At 64.3% G+C, this 18,945-nt stretch overlaps 3 protein-coding genes across 3 annotated transcripts in view; 2 read left to right on the top strand and 1 right to left on the bottom strand.

Annotated features, from left to right (window-relative positions):
• TPRN (taperin) overlaps positions 1–7,972 on the top strand; it is a 9,114-nt gene extending 1,142 nt beyond the window's left edge. Inside the window, exons 2-5 of the mRNA XM_012559805.2 lie at positions 4–1,282; positions 7,373–7,604; positions 7,687–7,793; positions 7,890–7,972. Of these exons, the coding sequence (XP_012415259.1) occupies positions 4–1,282; positions 7,373–7,604; positions 7,687–7,793; positions 7,890–7,952 (1,681 nt within the window). The 3' untranslated portion in view covers positions 7,953–7,972. The remainder of the gene's footprint in view (positions 1–3; positions 1,283–7,372; positions 7,605–7,686; positions 7,794–7,889) is intronic.
• A 1,709-nt stretch (positions 7,973–9,681) lies between these two features.
• Positions 9,682–11,684, bottom strand: SSNA1 (SS nuclear autoantigen 1). Its single transcript, XM_004390675.2, has 3 exons — positions 11,561–11,684; positions 10,868–11,067; positions 9,682–10,442 (listed from the first exon to the last, which is right to left on the bottom strand). The coding sequence occupies exons 1-3, from the start codon at positions 11,610–11,612 to the stop codon at positions 10,335–10,337; spliced, it is 360 nt and encodes a 119-aa protein (XP_004390732.1). The 5' UTR covers positions 11,613–11,684; the 3' UTR covers positions 9,682–10,334.
• Positions 11,685–11,805: 121 nt separating this feature from the next.
• The window catches only part of ANAPC2 (anaphase promoting complex subunit 2), a 7,609-nt gene continuing 469 nt past the window's right edge, over positions 11,806–18,945 (top strand). Inside the window, exons 1-12 of the mRNA XM_004390676.1 lie at positions 11,806–11,978; positions 12,256–12,878; positions 13,880–14,012; positions 15,022–15,196; positions 15,390–15,509; positions 15,903–16,020; positions 16,257–16,438; positions 17,015–17,156; positions 17,688–17,763; positions 17,845–18,048; positions 18,285–18,414; positions 18,653–18,888. Coding sequence (XP_004390733.1) covers positions 11,862–11,978; positions 12,256–12,878; positions 13,880–14,012; positions 15,022–15,196; positions 15,390–15,509; positions 15,903–16,020; positions 16,257–16,438; positions 17,015–17,156; positions 17,688–17,763; positions 17,845–18,048; positions 18,285–18,414; positions 18,653–18,888 — 2,256 coding nt within the window. The 5' untranslated portion in view covers positions 11,806–11,861. The remainder of the gene's footprint in view (positions 11,979–12,255; positions 12,879–13,879; positions 14,013–15,021; positions 15,197–15,389; positions 15,510–15,902; positions 16,021–16,256; positions 16,439–17,014; positions 17,157–17,687; positions 17,764–17,844; positions 18,049–18,284; positions 18,415–18,652; positions 18,889–18,945) is intronic.

An 18,945-nucleotide genomic window follows, 5' to 3' on the forward strand; every position in this document is an offset into this window, starting at 1 on the left:
GGACCCGCGCGTGGGCGAGCGCGCCGCCTGGTTCGAGCGAGAGTGGCGCGGCGGTGGGGCCAGCCGCGGAGCCCGGCGCAGCGACTTCCTGCAGAAGACGGGCAGCAACTCCTTCATCGTGCACCCCCGGGGCCTGCACCACGGCGTGGGTGCGCGCCCACTCCCCAACGGGCCCGCGGCCCCGGAGCCCCGGGCCGGCCCTGCCAACGGCCTCGCAGGCGCCCTGCCGGGGCCAGCCTCCCCCAGCGCCGCCCAGCGCGCTGGTGAGTGGAAGCCAAAGGTGGAGTCGGTGGAGCCCCCCCTCTACTCGCCCCCCAGCCCTGGAACCTCCAGTGCCACTCCAGCCATGCCTCCGACGTTCCCTGAGCCGAGCCCTGCCAGTGCCACTCCCAGCCAGCGCCAGTGGGTGTCGGCGGCCACCAGCGCCAATGACTCCTTCGAGATACGGCCAGCCCCCAAGCCAGACATGGAGACCATCCCCGAGGGGGACCTCCAGGCCCGAGCCCTGGCCCGTCTCCGCGTGAACTCTCGAAACTCCTTCGTGTTCATCCCCAAGCGAAAGACCTCCGGTGCCCGTGCCCCTGGGGGGAGGCAGCCTGTGGAGCAGCCAAAGGGGGGGCTGGGCTGGGCCTCCCAGCCCCCGGAGCCCGAAGCTCAGCTGGTCCCTGAGGTGGATGGTGTGCCTGCCTGTCCCAGGCGCCCCTTGGGGGCCGAAGCACCCTGGGCAGTGGAGGAGGGGGATTGCCCCCAGCCAGCCACCGTCCTTGCTGACCGGGCGGTTAGGTGGCAGAGGCCTTTGTCGCCGCCCCCCTCTCTGCGGGCTGCCACCGAAGCTGAGCCTGCCCAGGGCTTCGGGGCTCCTGGCCTGGCCAGAGAAGGCCGGAAGCTTGGGAGACCAGGGCTTCCGGTCACCTTCATTGATGAGGTGGACTCAGATGAGGAGACCTCTCAGGCGGCCAAATTACCTCCCCAGTACTGCCTACATCCCTCCACGCCCGAGCACTCGCCGGGGCTCCAGCACCGTGGTGGCAACACCTTCACTGTAGTGCCCAAGAGGAAGCCGGGGGCCCTGGAGGAGCAACACTCTGGTCAAGCCAATGGGGAGGCCCGGCCAAGAGAGGGTGAGGAGGAGGAGGAGGCAGGCGGCCCCGGGGGGCCCCATGTCGCCCTGGGGACTATGCTAAAGAAGCGCTACCCCGCCGTGCATGAGATTGAGGTGATTGGCGGCTACCTGGCCCTGGAGAAGTCCTGCCTCACCAAGGCTGGATCCTCAAGAAAGAAGGTCAGTGGTGGGGGCAGGCAATGAATGGCTTCTGTGGGGGCCAGAGGGGCACAGGGCTGGGTAGCCATACTCGTTCCGGGAGGCCTGATGACCCTGGACATGGGGACAGTGGGCCCATTGCATCTCACAGGGCTGAGGGTCAGTCTTGGTGGCCTGTCTGGTGTATACTGGGAAGGGCCTGGGCTGGTGAGGTTTGTCTCATTGTGGGTCCAAATGGGAGAAGCAGCTTGCACCTACTGGCTCTGACTGAGGAGTGTGGGGTTCCAGCATGTGCAGGCAGCAGGGGCCAGGATCTCAGTGGAAAGGCACAGGGGCCTGTGACATCGTGAGGCCCATTCCCACTGGCTGTTAGCTTGGAGATGTCCATCCTGTGCCCCTCTCAGTCTCCAGAGATTGGTGGGACCTGGCCTTGGAAGAAAGTATATAGAGCTCCTAGTGTGTGCCAGGCCTGTCTGGGCACGGGGTGGTCCTGGGGAGGGGGCCTGCATGCAGACAGAGTAGCCACCTCGGGCCGAGACCGAGGCGCAGGGGCCTCTGGACGAGCCTTGCTCATCCCCTGGCCCTCCCTGGTGGCCTGGGACCCTTTGAGCACAAAAAAAAACTTCCTCAGATTCTTCCTGGTCATTCCAGCAGCTGGTTTTTTCCTGGGGCAAATTCCAACGCCAGCCTCACACAACTCCCCCCGCCAACTGGCAGCAGGCTGATAGATGGGCCGGGCCTTCCCCAGTATTGAGATGGCGCCCGTGGTGTCGCCCATGGCTACCCCCATCCCAGCCCCTGAGGCCACCTCTCCCTCAGCCTCAGTTTCCCTGAGCTGACAAGGTGGGGGTGCCTCTGTGAACTAAGCCTCCTCGCCCCTGCTCTGCTGGTCCCCAGACACACGTTCCCTCCTCCCGCCTTTGACTTCCTCTACCGCTGGCCTTGGCACCACCTCTGCCCTCCTGGCTGAGGGTGTCCACCTGCGGCCCATCTGACCAGCCTGGCATCCATGCCCATCTCCCCACAGTGCTGCCCCCTGGAGACTGTCCCCATCCTGCCGGGCCTGCGCTTGCCTCTGCCCCCCGCCATTGCCCTGCCCTTTGTCCTGAGCCGGCTGGGGAGAGGAGTCTGTGTGTTTGTGCCCTAACCCAGTGCGTCGGCCCCCAGCATCCCCCTCACCTGTCTCCCAAGCTGCCCCCACTCTCTTGTCTGCCCTGACCCTCGACCCAAGCTGCTCTGAGAGGTGTCCCTTCCCATGATGGTAGAGGTGATAAGAACCCTCCCCGTTTCACAGATAAGGAAACCGAGGCCTGGGAAAAGCTGAGCGACTCGCCAAGGCCATTAGTTCTTGGGTAGGACTCAGACTCAGCCCCTTGTTTCTAGAGCCCCTGCCCTGACCCTTGGGCTGCGGTCCACCTTGCACCTGGCTTCTTTACGGGACTTGAGGGCCATTGTCCCAGGCTGTGGACAGAGCTGTGGGGGCCACTTGGGGCCTGGTTGGGGTACAAAGGGTGGAGAGGGGCCTGAGGCCCAGCAGGGCAGAAGTGATGGGAGGTAGAGCCGAGACTGAGAAGCAGGTCCTGGCCAGGCCAGGGAAGGGACAAGACCAGCCTGGCGCTGCCTCTGTGACAGCCTGGGTGTCCAGATGGACACCCAGCTGGGCCCTGTCAGGGCAGCTTAGCCTGCTGGCTGTGCCTTCCTGTCTGGGCAAGCACCACCTGGCAGAGAGGAGCGCCTGCTGGGGGGACGAGGCTGCCCGGTGGCCTTGAGCATGGTGGGCCTGCTGGGGGGATGGGGCTGCCCCGTGGCCTTGGGCACAGTGGGCCTGCGGGGGGCCAGCTCAGTGCACACAGCCACCTTCCTGAGCATCCCTCCTGCCCACAGGCCCCCAGGGCCATGCTACTGCTCAGCACAGGGTGGAGGACACAGCAGGACCCCTCCCTCGTGCTTCTTCAATCCCTAGGCTGCCCCGCCCAGAACTGCCCGAGTTGGCCTTTGCTGGGTATTCTGTCCTGCTTCTTCTCCCCATCCCCCAGCCCAGGAGGACACGGGTGGGCTGGAGTGTGGGGCCTCAGAGCCCACGGGGACCTTGGGCATGTCTTCCTAGCTGACCACAGGGTCCCTGGTGGGAGGCACAAGTGGGCCAGGTGCCTGTGCCCACTGACGGCCGTCTGTGCTGTGCTCTGAGCATGCCGAGGGGGCACCCCGTCCTTCATGAGCGCCGCCCGGCCATCCTCCCTGCGGTCCGTGAGCTCGGAGGCCTGCCTGGCGGGCACACGTCCCCGCTTAGCTATCTGTTGGCAGAACCCACAGATCCCCTATGTCTCCTGTCTCTCTCGGCCAGCTTCCGGCTGATGGCTGTGCGGGTCCAGCCATGCCCCACGCTGCACACACTGCCCCAGCCCTAGGCTGCTCTTGTCAGCAGTGGGGGGGTCAGCAGCTCTTTGTCAATGAGTCTGGTGGTCACTTCTCACCTCTCGACACAGGGTTGGTCAGCTGCCACACCCCCTTCTCTGTGAAATGCCCCCTGCCCGGCCCCACCTGCCCTCTGTCCCTCCCCCTCCTCCATCCTTTCATTTCCTGGACTCCTGCTTCTGGGCGCCCTGGACGTCACATCCTTACCGAAGGGTAGCCGCCACTCCTACTTGGTGGCTTGGCCTCAGCCTCATCTCTGACCTTCAGACCTCCCAAGTATACCTCTCTGCCAGCCCTGGGCACCACCCCTCCCTATGTGCTCTTCCTGGTGACGCCACTTTCCCGCAGCATCAAGCTCCACGTCCTCCCTGCTCCTGCTCCCCCAGGCATAGTCCATCTCTGCAGACACAAAGCCGGGCGGCCCAGCCCCGTCGTGCCACATATGGTCCCTGGCAGAGGCGCCTCTCACTGCCCTCCCTTCCTCCTTTCTCTGGCTCTTCCTGCAGGTCCCCCTCATGGTCTTGCTGGAACCCAGGGACACCCAGCCTGGCCTGGGCTCTGTTCTGCTCCATGTCCCCACAGCCAGGGCTCTGGCCTGGGGCAGGGACTGTTCGACCCAGGCAAAACCCAGCCTCAAGGAAGCGGCAGGAAGCAGCTGTGTGGTGCCCCCAGGGCAGCCGTCGGCTGGTGGCCGGCCACTGTGCACAGTGGGGACGGGGGGTGAGGGGCAGGGCTGGCCGGCCCCACTGCCCAGAGTGCAGGGTGGACGCCCTGCAGTAATTCAAGCTGGGCGTCCCAGCAGGGCAGGTCGAAGGAGAACAAAAGCATCCTGTGCAGGCTGGGAGGCTCAGCGTGACCCACCTGCTCAGGACTTTGGGCAAAGTCCCCGTCAGGCAGGTGCAGGCAAGGGCCAGGCCCTGGCCGCGCCCTCCTGCCTGTCGCCTCCCAGCTGCGAGGGACGGATGGCTGTAGCAGCTTGAGTCACGAGGCATTCTGTGACCCACTGACTGGCACTTGCAGAGGGAGGGCAGCTGGGGGAGCCCAGGTCAGGGAGGCCTGGGAACCCCACAGGCCCACAGGCTGGAGTTTGGGGGTGACCGGTCCCCAACCCCTGCCCGACCACGCTGCGTCAGGCCGAGTGCCCACTGCGTCCCCAGCCCCCTCAGCCTGCCTGCTGGGAACCAGTTATGTGGACTGACAGCACGCTAATCGGCTCAGGCCCTGGCACTGGGCCCTTCCTGTGTCCCCATCGCTGGGGGCTGGGCCGGGAGGCCTCTGCTTCTGGGGGCCGTGCAGCTGTGTCGGGGCTCCCTGGGGTCCTCGCTGGGGGCGCCTGGGAGGGGTGGGGAAGACCCTGGCCCACCAGCCCCATCCTGCCTAGGGTCTGTCCCTGAAGCCCAGAAGGTCCGTCTAGAGGCCCAGGCGACCCCATTCCCGTTGGGGTACAGGGCGGATGCCGAGGCCAAGGGGGTGTCGGGTTGAGGCTAAAGAGCTGGCCAGCAGTGAGTGGGCTCTGTGGACTTGCAGGATCGGGGGCCAGGGGCTGGAGCGCCCCGAGTGGCGTGGAGCTCCAGGGGTGGGGCCTGTGAGTTGCCTAGCACGTCTCTGGGCCTGAGCTGTGCTGTGCCAGGGAGGCTTTGGAGCTTGGGGGGACCCAGAGGGTGCTGTAACCCGGGGTGCAGGGGGCGCCTTGGCTGTGTGCATGTGAGTGTCCGTGCACGTGAGTAAACACGTGTGGCCGGGAAAGGGGAGAGCGGCCAGGAGGGTGGAGGAGCGGCCTGCCCTCCTTTCTGGACGCCAGGCTCAGCGGGGTGGTGGCTCCCCTCCTGGCCAGCATGCATGTGTCTGCCTCGGCCTGGCCAGGTCACTGGGCTGCCCATTGCTCCGAAGCTGCCTCAGGGTGAGCCCAGCTCTCCAGGGAGGGTCCCCAGCCACCATGGTTCTCTGCCTTGAGGGGGCGGCTCCCGCCTCGGCTCCTTCCAGAGGCGGAGTTGGAATTTGAGCTGGCTGGTGGTGTCCTGTGCCCATGAGGAGTTTAATATTTCGAGCTCCAGTGGGGCTGCTCCCATCTGCTGCAGGCGGGCCGGCAGGCAGTGTATTCATTACTGACTCACCGGCCCAGGGCGGGCCCACTGAGCAGCCCTGGTGGGTGCTCTTGGGGGGATCTGAGCCCTCAGGCCATGAGGCCTTGGTGTCAGGACTGCCTGTGGACTCCCTGATCCAGTCTCAGCCCCGCCCCCACAAGGCCCCCAGGTGCTGGGAATAGCAGGCCTAGGATCCCGACGCCTTGGTGTTCCCAGCCCTTGTGCTTACGCCTGTCCTGGGGACCCAGTTGGTCTCACAGCCCCTGCCCCCGTGGGCCCTCAGAAGTAGCAGCCAGTTTGGGCTCTGAGGCCAGGTGTGGGAGAGGGAGAATTTGCTCGGTATGGAATTGTGGGGCTTAGGAGGTGGGCAGGAGCTCTGGTGGTACAGTGGTTAAGCGCTTGGCTGCTAATCGAAAGGTGTGTGGTTTGAACCCACCAGCTGCTCTTCTGGAGAAACATGGCAATCAGCTTCCGTGAAGATTTACGTTCTCAGAAACCCTGTGGGGGGGGTTCTTTAATCATAGGATCGCGATGAGTCAGGATGGACTTCACAGCAGCAGGTTTTTTAAAATTTTTTAAATTTTTTTTGAAGGGGTAGCAGGCAGGGTGGACGAGGGCCAGCGGGACGGCCTGGGTAGAGCTGTAGTGGGAGGAAGGGCCCACAGCAGTGGGGCCTGTCGAGGTGGGACCACCACTCTGCACTGCCAGGGGCCACACACACCTCTGTCTGGTGCCACCTTCCTGGGGCTGACACCGACACCTCCTCTTGGGCCATGGGTGTGCCAGGCCCTTGCCTGGCAGGGGTGGCTCTGTTCAGCTGGGCAGGCAGGATCGTCCAGGTATCTAGCAAGCCTGGACATGAACTTGGCCTCGGACAGGGCCCCAGCCAACAGCAAGGGTTGCTGGGAGCTGAGAGTTGGGCTCCCCTGAGAATGTGGGGTCTTCTGAGGGTGTGGGGCTCCCCTGAGGGTGCAGCTTCACCTGGACCTTGCTTCTGCCATTGAGTTGCAAGGCTGCGAGCGTCTAGGCCCAGCCCCAGGGCCCCATGACTGGGGGCTCTGCCCACAGAGCAGGGAAGAGGGTCCTGAGACAACCTCCGTCCACCCTGGTCCTGGCCCTGTGACATGGTGTGAGGCAGGCAGGGCTGGCCAGAGCTGGGAACTGCTGGTGAGCAGGTAGAGTGGGGGTGTCTCAGCTCAGGGCACCAGTCGCCCAGTGAGGCTCTGGTCATGGACTTGGGGAGAACCTCCGACAAGACACTGAAGCTCTGGGGAGAATAGGGGGTCTGGGTCTCCGGGCCTGGCTGGAGTCTGGTCCTGGGCCAGTGGCTCACTTGAGGGACTTGACACTGGGGTGGGGGGTTGGGTGGGGCCTGGGCACAGGTGTTTGGACACATTGGCCTGGGTCTGCCATTGGGAGGCAGCAGGACCCATCCCTTCCGAGGTCTCTGATGAGGGCCCCCCTGGCTTAAGAAATCAGAGAAGCCGCAGCTCTCTCACACTGCCTGATGTGGGCACGATCTGTTCCCTGGGGCTGCTGAGGTTGATGGGGTGTTACCCACCAGGCCTGACCCTTGGCTTGGGCCCGGTTGATGGGTGTCTCCTGCCCGCAGATGAAGATCTCCTTTAATGACAAGAGCCTGCAGACCACGTTCGAGTACCCCTCTGAGAGCTCCCTGGTGCAGGAGGAGGAGGAGGCCGAGGAGCCAGAGGAGGAGGGGGAGGACGAGGGGTCCGGCTCAGAGGGGGCCGCCGAGGAGAAGCCCTTTTCGCTCTTCCTGCCCCGGGCCACCTTCCTGAACAGCGTGGGGCCTGACAGCCCTCGCCTGCCAGATGGTAGCTCAGGTGAGCGCCCACCTGGGAGGGCGGCAGCTGGGGAGGGCAGTGCTGGGACCCCGGGTCCTCACGGCGTGCCTTCGACCCGCAGGCCTGTCTAGCTACACTCCAAAGCACTCAGTGGCCTTCAGCAAGTGGCAGGAGCAGACAGTGGAGCCGGCTCCGTGTGAGGTGGAGCCCCTTCGGAAGGAGGTCATGGTGAGCAGGGGCTGGAGGGCACAAGGGTCAGGGTCGGAGGGGGTCTCAAACGCCTGGACAAGCCCCAGCAGCCTCAGCTGCCCCCCTTTCCCTCAGCTGACCCCTGCCGGCCAGAACGACCTCTCGGACTTCCGCAGCGAGCCAGCCCTCTATTTCTGATCCTCCAGGACGACGGGTGGAACCCTGGTGTGGGCCATGGGGCCAGCAGTTCCCAGGAGCCTGCCCTCACTCTGCCCCCACCCCTTGCCAGGCTCCCCCAACACAATGTACCTCCTTCTGCCCTACAAGGGCAGCCAGGTGCTCAGGGCCTGCACTGGGGCTCCCAGGTTTTTCCCTTGGGTCTGTCTGGGTCTCACTCCATTTGGGTGGGCTCCAAGCTAGAGAGCGGTGGGGGGCCCAGGGGTCCTGCTGGATGGTGGCCCTGTCTGACCTGGTGGTGGCCTGAGAAGACTCTGGCCCAGGTTACCCTCTGTCCTGCCAAGCACTGGCTCCCTGACCTGCCCAGCTGCACTGTCAGGGGGGCTCTCCACTGCTGGGGTTCCCTGGCCCACCCCCAGCCCAGCCAGCACTGCCCCCCATGGCCGAGCCCGGCCTTGCTTCTTGAGTGATAAATGAGAAGTCTTTCCCGAGGAATGGACTCAATAAACAGCACTGGATAATGCCGTCTCAGCCTCTGGGTGGTCCACCCTGCTGGGCTCTCGGGGTGTAGGGGGTGGGGTTCCATGGAGCACCTGGGGGGAGGGGAGGGACCTTATAGATGGGCATCTGTGGCAGAGTGAGTAGGAGCTGCCCACTCAAGGTCCCCATGGTCCAGCCTCTCACCATCTTCTCCACAGGCCCAGCTGTCCTCCCCTCACCTCCCACTCCCTTGTTCACCTGCCCTGTGTCTCCTCTTGGTGAGTGCTAGGAGCCCCTGGTGCAACACCCTTATTGGCAGACACCCCCACTCAGAGCTGGCACCTTTAGGAGGCAGGACCCTGGGCCTTCCATCTGAGATCGGGAATTCTTTGCATGTTGTGGCCTGAGCTGGTTCCCTGAAATGTTAAGGGCAAGGAGCCTGGAAGGGGTTGAAGAGCAAGGGTTGAGTGTGGGCCCAGGGGGTTCCGGGGCAAGGCAGAGCCCTGGGGATCTTGGTCTTGTTTGGCTTGGAAAAGTCCTAACCCATGAGAGCCCACGGCTGTGGCAGGTAGGCAGGCAGATGCAGGTGGCTGGGGTGGGCGCTAGTGCTGGCAGGAAAAATCCAAGGATGCCAAGGTGGGAGAGCCGAGGTCCCGGCCACCCACACTGGAGAAGCTCCTGCCTGGGCTGGGACCCAGATATCCTTGCTGCCACGTGTTGGCTGAGCAGGGCTGTTCACAGATCCCTGGGCAGAACTGACTCAGGTGTTGGGTCCGAGTGTCTGTTTCCTTCCTGGGGAGTTAGTTAGGGAGTCAAACCTATGAGCAAACAAGTGGGGCCAGGCTTCGGGGGGAGGGCAGTGCTGTTGGTGTGCTTTCCCGAGGCACCCAAGCGCCGGACCTGGGTTGTTGCAGTGCTGACCCCAGGGTGGAGGGTATGCCAGGGGAGGTGGGCTTTGAGAAGTCCGGGGATGGAGAGTGGGGCCCAGCAGTGCAAGGAAGAAGGAAAGCGGGCAGAGAGGGCGTGAAGCCACACAGCCCGTGTTCAGAGGGATCAGCGCTTGGGAGGAGGCGGGCGTGCACCCTCAGCCATTGCCGACTGTCCTTAAGCCAGGCTAGGCTATGGCAGAGAAGAGCACCAGCAGATGAAGGCTCTCAGAGAAAGAAGGGCCGTGTCCTGGATTTAGGCGGAAAGTAAGGGGTGGGGGGTGGTGGTGGTTTGGACAGGGATAGGACAAGTGGCCGTTGGGGGAGCAAAGGTCTGGGGCTAACATCTGCAGGTGGGTGGAGAAGGGTCTCGGGAGATGCACAGGGGCACCCTCTGCTCTGCATCCCTGAGACCGGGGCTCCCAGTCACAGGGAAAGCCACTCCAGGTCTCTTTTCCCTGCCCCCGCCCCATGGGGGAGCCACCAGAGCCAGGCAGAGCCTTGTGGGCTGGCTCTGGGGGTGGCAAGCAGCCCCATGTACCCGACACAAGCACAGGCCAGCACGATTCTTACAAAGAAGGCCTTTATTCACACAGTCACGAGGCACTAGGGACAAGCTCTGAAGTCTCGGTTCTGAGGCAGAAGAGGGCCCAACCACTCCCCCATTTGCCTGGCCCCTGCTGGCCAAGGAGGGACAAGGGAGGCAGAAGTCCTGGGGGCTGAGACTAGAGCCAGCAGCCTAGGGAGGTGTGGAGGCCTTGAGAGCCCTCCCCCAACACTGCCTGCTAGGAGCACCACGGAACCAGACCCCCGCCTGGTAGGCTGCTCTTCTCATCCAAGGCTGATGAACACCGCAGCTGCCTCTCGGTACCAGAGACAGCCGCAAAAGGCGGCTGCTGCCATGCCGAACAAAGACGCTTTATTAACAGGTTTCCTGGGAACCGAGTCGCCGGGCACAGAGGGTGGCGGGCAGGCCCCTGGCCCACCTATGGCCTTGTCAGCTGTCTTTGCCCCCGCTGGCCTTCTGCTCCAAAGCCGTGGCCTTGGTCAGGTTCCCAGCTTCTCTCTTCAGGACACTAAGCAGAGTCTGGGAGCTCTCCAGGATCTGGGGTAAGGGAAACACAGGCAGGTCATTGGTGCTCCCAGCTGGGGGGCACCTGGGGACAGGCAGGACCCTCTTCCCTCCCACGGTCTGGCCCGTGCTGCGTTCTCTGCTGGGCCCCCGTCCCTCACACTCCGAACAGAGTGACCCTTAGTAACAAGCATGGTAGAACATGAGCTGGGACACGCTGCCTTCCACAGGCAACGTCCTTTCTTCAGTGGGCCCAGACGAGATGTGCTGGAGACGCAGACTGCTCGCTGGGGCCCCTCACTCCCACAGCTGAATGCCCCTGCGCTGGGCCAGGGTCCAGGGAATGGAAGGGAAGCCTCTGCTAAGGGAAGTCCCCAGGCCCGAACCCCCTAGGCGCTTCAGGCTTGCCCACACCAGCGCTCCGCCTGGCCTGCGGCCCCAGCTGCCCGGAGCCCCACCTTGAGGTAGGCAGCCTCCGTCTCTGCGATGGTCCGGTCAAACTCGTTTCGAGAGGCGATCTTTCGGGCCAGGTTCTCATTGACACGGGCCAGCTTCTCTGTCAGCTGCCTCACCTCGTTTTGCAGCCGCTGCTTCTCGTCCTCCTCCTGCTGGATCTGCCGGCACAGCTCCTCGCGTTTCTGGGACAACTCCTCGATGCCTGGGGCGGCAGGAAGGAGAGCGAGGTCCTGGCTGGGCCACCTTCCCTGCAAGCAGGGCCGGAGTCCTGCCTCTCAGGGGGCATCGGGATAGAATGAGCTAGTGGACAAGAGCGACCGCGCTGGGCCTGGGAGATAGTGAGTGCTCAAGCCATTTACCCTGCTCACTAGACAAACACGGGGCACCTGGTGTCGCCAAGCGCTCTCCCACGCGCCTTATAAGCACACGGCGGCTGAGCTAGGCGGGTCCCAATGTAACGCCACGCCTATTCTGGAGCCCGCAGACCCCGCACGGACTCAGTACGAAACTTGCCCACGGCCGCACAACTACTGCGCGTCCGCACGTCTACTGCCTGGTCCTCCACAACCCGGTCGCCGCCATCAGCGCCCGGCCCGCCCCCGTCGGTTTCTCAGCCCCCACCCCAGGCCTGCTCCGGCAGGAGACTCAGGCACGACAACGACTGCCCAGGCTGCGCCGCGCGGGAAGGTGCTCACACTTGACCAGCTCGTTGTTGTAGTTCTGCAGCGCCGCTCCCTGCTGGGTCATGGTCACCGGACACTCGCCTCGCCGCGGCCGACGCCCCCCGGGGTCCTGCTCACGCCAACCGCCGCTACCACAGCGCTGCCCTGCGCCTGCGCAATGCAACTCGACAGCGCGCCAACCGATAACGTCATCGCCGCGCGCCTCTTTATGCGTTATCGCTCTGCGCCGCGTCCAGCCCGCGTATCATCACCGCGCACGCGTGCGTCATCGAACCGCGCTGAGCAGGGCGGATCTGGGAGCTGGTGGGCCCCGATGGCGGCAGCAGCGGTAGAGGCGAAGGGGGACTGTGACCCCGCGCCTGGACAAGAACTGCTGGTGGCCTGGAACACCGTGAGCACCGGGCTGGTGCCGCCAGCTGTGCTGGGGCTGGTGAGTCCCGGAAGAGACTGGCGGGCTCACTCGGGGTTCCCTGGATGCGTTTGGGCATCCATGTCTGTCCATCGCCAGCTTCTGTCTTCCCGCCTTCCTCCACGGTCCCGCATCTTTCGGCTCCCCTGCAAGTCCTTCCCTAGCGTCGGCCCTACATCCGTGAGCTGCGGAGGAGGAGCGGCGGGGTTTCCGCAGCCTCCCCTCGGCTCCCCTTCCCCGCCTTTTCCCTCCCCCACCCGTTTTGCGTTACCCTCTCCTCACGTTGTCTGCATTGTAGGCGTCCTCTCGGACCAGCGGTGCGGTCCCGCCAAAGGAGGAGGAGCTCCGGGCGGCGGTGGAGGTTCTGCGGAGCCACGGTCTGCACTCGGTCCTGGAGGAGTGGTTCGTGGAGGTGCTGCAGAACGACCTGCAAGCCAACATCTCCCCCGAGTTCTGGAATGCTATCTCCCAGCGCGAGAACTCTGCGGATGAGCCCCAGTGCCTTCTGCTGCTCCTTGACGCTTTTGGCTTGCTGGAGAACCGCCTGGATCCTTACCTGCACAGCTTAGAGCTCCTGGAGAAATGGACTCGCCTGGGCTTGCTGATGGGCACTGGCGCACAGGGGCTGCGGGAAAAGGTCCACACCATGTTGCGGGGTGTCCTGTTCTTTTCCACTCCCAGAACTTTCCAGGAGATGATCCAACGCGTCTATGGGCGCTTCTTGAGGGTCTATATGCAGAGTAAGAGAAAGGGGGAAGGGGGCACTGACCCAGAACTGGAGGGGGAGTTGGACAGCCGATATGCCCGCCGCCGGTACTACCGGCTCCTGCAGAGCCCACTGTGCGCCGGCTGTGGCAGTGACAAGCAGCAGTGCTGGTGCCGCCAGGCCCTGGAGCAGTTCAGTCAGCTCAGCCAGGTCCTGTGAGTACTCTCATGTGGCCGTATCCCGGGGCCTCCCAATTCCCTGGTTGCTCCTCTGGGTTTGGCTGCAGAGAGTTGGTGAACTGGCCAGGGCTCTTTGCCATCTGTCCTGATAGCCAGGGGCATCCAACGGGGAGGGAGCCCTGGGATCCCTGGGTGGTGAGCTTGAGCTTTTGGGCCTGGATTGCTGTGTCTCTTTCGTCTTTTCCCGTAGCCTAGGGGTTGGCCCTTTGCCCACGCTGAGACCCTACATGGCTTGTGTCTGCAGCAGATTCCTGTGCCAATTCCAAACTTCCTGGCTCCCCAGAATTCTGCTGTGCTGTCTGTAGGCTCACGGGAGTATGTAGCCTGTGATTGTGGTTGCCGCGACGGTGGCTAACGAGCAGGAGGTCACCATTTCTTCTCTAGTGAGCATGTCAGGCAGATTTCCTGCCCATTCTCCGGAGAGGAGTTTTTGTTTGCTGCAGCCAGGCCCTGCTGCGTGGGCCCTCCGGTGCCGTCACAGTCTGTCACGTGGAGCAGAGTGGCGGCAATGTAGTTTTTCGGGAGGGGTGTCTTAGATGGATCTGGATCCAGGGAGTGCCCCCACTGCTGGCTGGGGTCCTGGAGGCCAGGAAGGGCTTCTGCTGGGTTCATCCCAGTTGAAGGTTGCACAAGATGCTCTTTCTTGTCTCCTTGTGAGTTTACCTGTTTCTGTAGACCAAGGTTCACACTGAAAGTTGCAGACAGCGGCACCTGGGTTTACGTGCCCCGGGTAGCAGTGATTCAGCTGTTGTTTCTGATCCAGGCTGGGGAGATGGGGCTTGGACCCCTGCCGCCAATTCCCATGGGGGTGGCGACCACCCCAGTCCGATCAGCCCAGCTGGGCAGGCCGAACCGCGCCTTGCCAGCGCTCTGTCCTCCCAGCAGCTTTTCCACGGAGCCCCTGGCACAGCTGCCCCCAGGGAGGGCGTGCGAGGTGGGGGCACCCTCTCACACTGCATGTGCTCCCCTGTCCTCAGACACAGACTGAGTCTGCTGGAACGGGTCAGTGCCGAGGCTGTGACGAGCACGCTGCACCAGGTGACCCGGGAGAGGATGGAGGACCGCTGCCGGGGCGAGTATGAGCGCTCCTTCCTGCGGGAGTTCCACAAGGTGGGCCCCCGCCCTGCCTCTGCCCCCCTGCCCTGCCCCCTTTGGAAGTCTACAGAGACTGAGTGAGCTGGGACCTCAAGGGTAGTTGGGGCCATTCTTGGGCCCCCACTGACCGTGTTGCATCCGTGACATGCTGGGCAAGGTCTTAGCAGAGTCACACGGTTCGAGGCAGTGCCAGGGCCCAGCAGCAGTGTGGCCAGGCCCACCTCAGAGGGACAGACCTCCTTTTTGCTGCCCCACCTGAAGTGTGGGCTCAAGCGTCCCCAAGCAGCCAGCCTGCATCCCAGCATGGTCTGCGCACCCGCGGTGGGGCAGGGAAGGAGGGGCAGGAGGACAAGAGCTGCCAGGGGAGTGATGGAGACAGCAGACTGTGCGGCCGGGTGGGGTCGTATCCCGGGGGGGGCCTTATGGTAGTGCGCTGCCCACAGACGGGTCCTGGGCTTCCCCAGAGCTGGTGGAGAGCTGGGACCATGCCTCGTGGCACCGCTCCCCAGCTTCTTGTTTTTTACCTGTCCTCTCTCTGCTGTCCCCGAGCATCTCCTTCTGAGAACAAAGGTTAGCACAATTGAGGGAGGTAAAGTGGGGATCCCCCAAGCAGCGGGCAAGAGTGGGCGTGAGCTCTGGCAGTGCAGTTGGGACAAAGTGCCACTCCCTAGGTGCTGGAGCGAGGCAAGGACTCGGGCAGCAGCCCCGGGCCGCTCAGGCTGTTTCTCTGGCAGTAACCCCCACCCATCTCTGGCGTGCTTCCCAGCAGAGTCATACACACACAGGAGTGAGTTTGTTCCACGCTGCTTTGTTTGTAAAGGACGGGATGCTGGTCACATCTGTGTCCTGAGAGCGTGTACCCACAGGTGTGCGTGCAGCACGTGTGTGTACCAGCATCTCACTTGTGTGACGTCAGCGTCGGTCGAGATGAACAGGGAGGCTGATGTGCATAAAGGGGCTGGAGTCGGGGCTTGGGACGCCCTTGCCCTCCCAGCCTCTGCCCACGCCCGTGCCTGTCCCGCAGTGGATCGAGAGGGTGGTTGGCTGGCTCGGCAAGGTGTTCCTGCAGGACAGCCCCGCCAGGCCCGCATCCCCGGAGGCCGGCAACATGCTGCGCCGCTGGCGCTGCCACGTGCAGAGGTTCTTCTACCGCATCTATGCCGGCATGCGCATCGAGGAGCTCTTCAGCATCATCCGAGGTCCGCCCCGCCCTTCCAGGCATTGCTGCCCTTCCCGCAGGCCCACGTCCGTCTCCCCTGGGTCTCCTTATCTGCCTAGGGGTGGTTGGGGTCGTGGCGTGGACGCGTGGTGTGGGCATCGCTGCTGAGTCCCAGGGAGGCTGTTCAGCCGTGCTCAGCATGTGCGTATCCTGTGAGGCGCCTCTCCCCACAGACTTCCCGGACTCACGGCCGGCCGTTGAGGACCTCAAGTACTGCCTGGAGAGGACCAACCAGAGGCAGCACCTGCTCGAGTCGCTCAAGGCGGCGCTGGAGACCCGGCTCCTGCACCCAGGTGCTGCACATCCCAGCCGTGGGTGCCTCCAGGCCCCAAGCTGCCCAGCCCTTGGGGCCTAATGAAGCTGTTTTCTGAGGTCTTTCAGGGAGCAGGGTGCTCTCTGTCTCATCTTTCTCTGTAACTGAGTTTACTTTGGGGCCAGCGGTGGTCTCTGATGCTCTTAGTGGAGACTGCCTGATGTGGGGAGGGGTCGTTGTTTAGCTCTAGGCGAGGCATCTGGGAGCCTGAGGGAGGGGGTTCCCTGACTGGGCTGTCAGGGTTTCCTCAGGCGCAAGTTCGTGGGGGCGTGCTAGTGAGCACCTGACCGGGCTGAACCGTGTGAGCACGTGGGGGCCGCTGTCCAGGGTGTGGCACATGGTGCCTGTAACCACCTGGCTCCTCCGGCTGCAGGTGTGAACACGTGTGACATCATCACACTGTACATCTCCGCCATCAAGGCGCTGCGCGTGCTGGACTCCTCCATGGTCATCCTGGAGGTGGCCTGTGAGCCGGTCCGCCGCTACCTGAGGTGAGGCAGCCCCCTGGTCAGAGCCTGCCCCCCATGTCCATCAGCCCCGCCACCCCACAAACAAGTCTGCCAGGCCTTTGTATGGCGCTGGCCATCAGTGATGTGCAGGCCAGCCTGCGGTCTGGTCACCCTGGGGCCAGATGCCGACCAGGCGGGGCTGGACAGGCAGCCGGGCAGCCCCACGCGTGTGCCACGTGCACATGGGGTGATGGTGCGGTGTCCTTGTGCCCTGGCAGGACACGGGAGGACACGGTGCGGCAGATCGTGGCCGGGCTGACTGGGGACTCTGACGGGACTGGAGACCTGGCTGTCGAGCTATCCAAGACCGACCCCACGAGCCTGGAGACTGGCCAGGACAGTGAGGACGACTCGGGCGAGCCCGAGGACTGGGCGCCTGACCCTGTGGATGCCGACCCCGGTTAGCCTGCCCCCCAGCCCGGCCCCTCGGAGGGGCTGGGCCTTGGCACTCACAGCCTAGGTCTTCCGGGGAGGGAAGGCCACACGCCAGGCCCATGGCCTTGTGTGCTGGGCTGTGCCGGAGCAGCTGGAGGCCAGGGCACTGTGCAGGACCCACCGGGGCACCCCAGGGTGCTCAGAGGGCTTCACTGCTGGCTCGGGTCTGGTCACTGTCACCTAGAGTGCTCCACTGCGGGGGCTGTAGGGGGTCGCCACCTGTTGCCCCACTCCTGCAGGCTTTGAGTTCCACCCACCTCTGCTGCTTCAGCTGCTGGCGGGCAGATCACTGGGTGGCCTGGGCTAGCCCCATGTGGGGTCCCTGGCCCTCACTGGGCACAGACAAGGCTTTTTCGGTTTTTGGCAGAAGATCCAAGGACTTTCTGTTTCTTCTTTGAGTAGGGGGCTAGGGAGGGGCCGGCTGGGCTTGGAGCCACTGTCCCAGGCCACCCTGGGAGGCACCATGTGGCGAAGCCCCGGCCGTGGCTGGGGGTCCCAGTCCTGCTGAGGTGCCAGTGGTGCCCCCCCACCCCCATGCCAGGGAAGTCGAGCTCCAAGCGACGCTCCTCAGACATTATCAGTCTGCTGGTCAGCATCTACGGCAGCAAGGATCTTTTCATCAACGAGTACCGCTCCCTGCTCGCTGACCGCCTCCTGCACCAGTTCAGCTTCAGCCCCGAGCGGTGAGTGCCCTGCTGTTCACCGTCCTTCACCCCAGCGCCGCCCTCTCTTGGCCCCGCGTGCACAGGCAACGGGCGAGCTCAGGCTCTTGCAGCAGGCCGGGACTGGTGGCTCAGGTCACCGTCTGGGAAGCCTGCTGGCTCAGGTCACAGCCCAGGAGGCCTGGTGGCTCAGGTCGCCACCCGGGAGGCCTGGTGGTGTGGGAAGGGCCAGCATGGGAGGCCTGCTGGCTCAGGTCACCGCCCTGAAGCTCTGGTGGTGTGGGAAGGGCTGGTCTTGGAGGCCTGGTGGCTCAGGTCACCACCTGGGAGGCCTGGTGGCATGGGAACGGTTGGCACGGGAGTGCTGGGAGGCCAGGGTTGGCCAGGTCACGGCAGGACAGGGCAGGGAGGGGCTGTGACGGCCGTGCTCCCATCTCCCCTCTTGACATGGGGTCCCAGCACTGAGAGCGCCCTGCAGAGCCCCTGCGCAGGGGCCAAGGTAGGGCGTGGGCCCCATCCCCACCTCGCCCCACCCAAGACCTGTCCTTCCAGGGAGATCCGCAATGTGGAGCTGCTGAAGCTGCGCTTTGGCGAGGCCCCGATGCACTTCTGCGAGGTCATGCTAAAGGTGGGTGCCGCCCTGGCCCCCTGCCCACCCCGTGGGCCCCAGCCGGCCCAGTCTTTGGATACTCTCGTCCCCTTCTCTCAGGATATGGCAGACTCTCGGCGCATCAACGCCAACATCCGTGAGGAGGATGAGAAGCGTCCTGCGGAGGAGCAGCCGCCATTTGGGGTCTATGCGGTGATCCTGTCCAGTGAGTTCTGGCCGCCCTTCAAGGACGAGAAGCTGGAGGTCCCCGAGGACATCAAGGGGGCTCTGGACGTCTACTGCAAGAAGTACGAGAAGCTGAAGGTACCTGTCTGCGGCCCAGTGGCCAAGGGGGCCCCATGCAGAGGGGCGGCATCGCCCGCGACCCTCCCAACTCTCCCCGCTCCGTCTGTGGGACAGCTCCACGTCACCACTCCCTTGGAGCTCTTGGGGGTCGTGAAAGGGCTCGGGGTAGCAGCCAGCCCAGAGTGGCCCTGGTCCCACAGCCCCAGGGCCTCAGGAAGCAGAGCAGTGTGCTGACCTGGGCCCGCCCTTTGCAGGCCATGCGGACCCTCAGCTGGAAGCACACGCTGGGCCTGGTGACCATGGATGTGGAGCTGACTGACCGCACGCTGTCTGTGGCCGTGACTCCCGTGCAGGCCGTGATCCTGCTGTACTTCCAGGATCAAGGTAAGCGCCCATGTCCACCTGGCCTCGCCTCTGGGGCCCCCCCCGCCTGTAGGAGAACTCTGTTCCCTAGGGGGGCAGGATTTGGGCAACCCTTTCCCGTTCTCTAGTCGGGGTCTGCAGACCATCCATGTCCCCAAAGACCCCTTGGAATTCCAGGGCCGTCCCAGTGTGCGTGCCGATCTTGGGGCAGATGAGGCTGGGGAGGGGCAGGCTTGGCATCCCCACTGCTCTGCACCAGCCACCTGGACCCTGGAGGAGCTGAGCAAGGCGGTGAAGATGCCGGTGGCGTTGCTGCGGCGGCGGATGTCTGTCTGGCTGCAGCAGGGTGTGCTGCGGGAGGAGCCCGCCGGCACCTTCTCGGTCATTGAGGAGGAACGGCCCCAGGACCGCGACAACATGGTGCTCATGGACAGCGACGACGAGAGCGACTCGGGCATGGCCTCCCAGGCCGACCAGAAGGAGGAGGAGCTGCTGGTGAGCAGGGGCGGGGCCTGTGGGGGAGGGGGCGAGTGAGGGGGCCTGCCGGTGGGC

The sequence above is a fragment of the Trichechus manatus genome, unplaced genomic scaffold (genome assembly GCF_000243295.1).
Source record: "Trichechus manatus latirostris isolate Lorelei unplaced genomic scaffold, TriManLat1.0 scaffold00317, whole genome shotgun sequence".
NCBI classification, from domain to species: domain Eukaryota; kingdom Metazoa; phylum Chordata; class Mammalia; order Sirenia; family Trichechidae; genus Trichechus; species Trichechus manatus.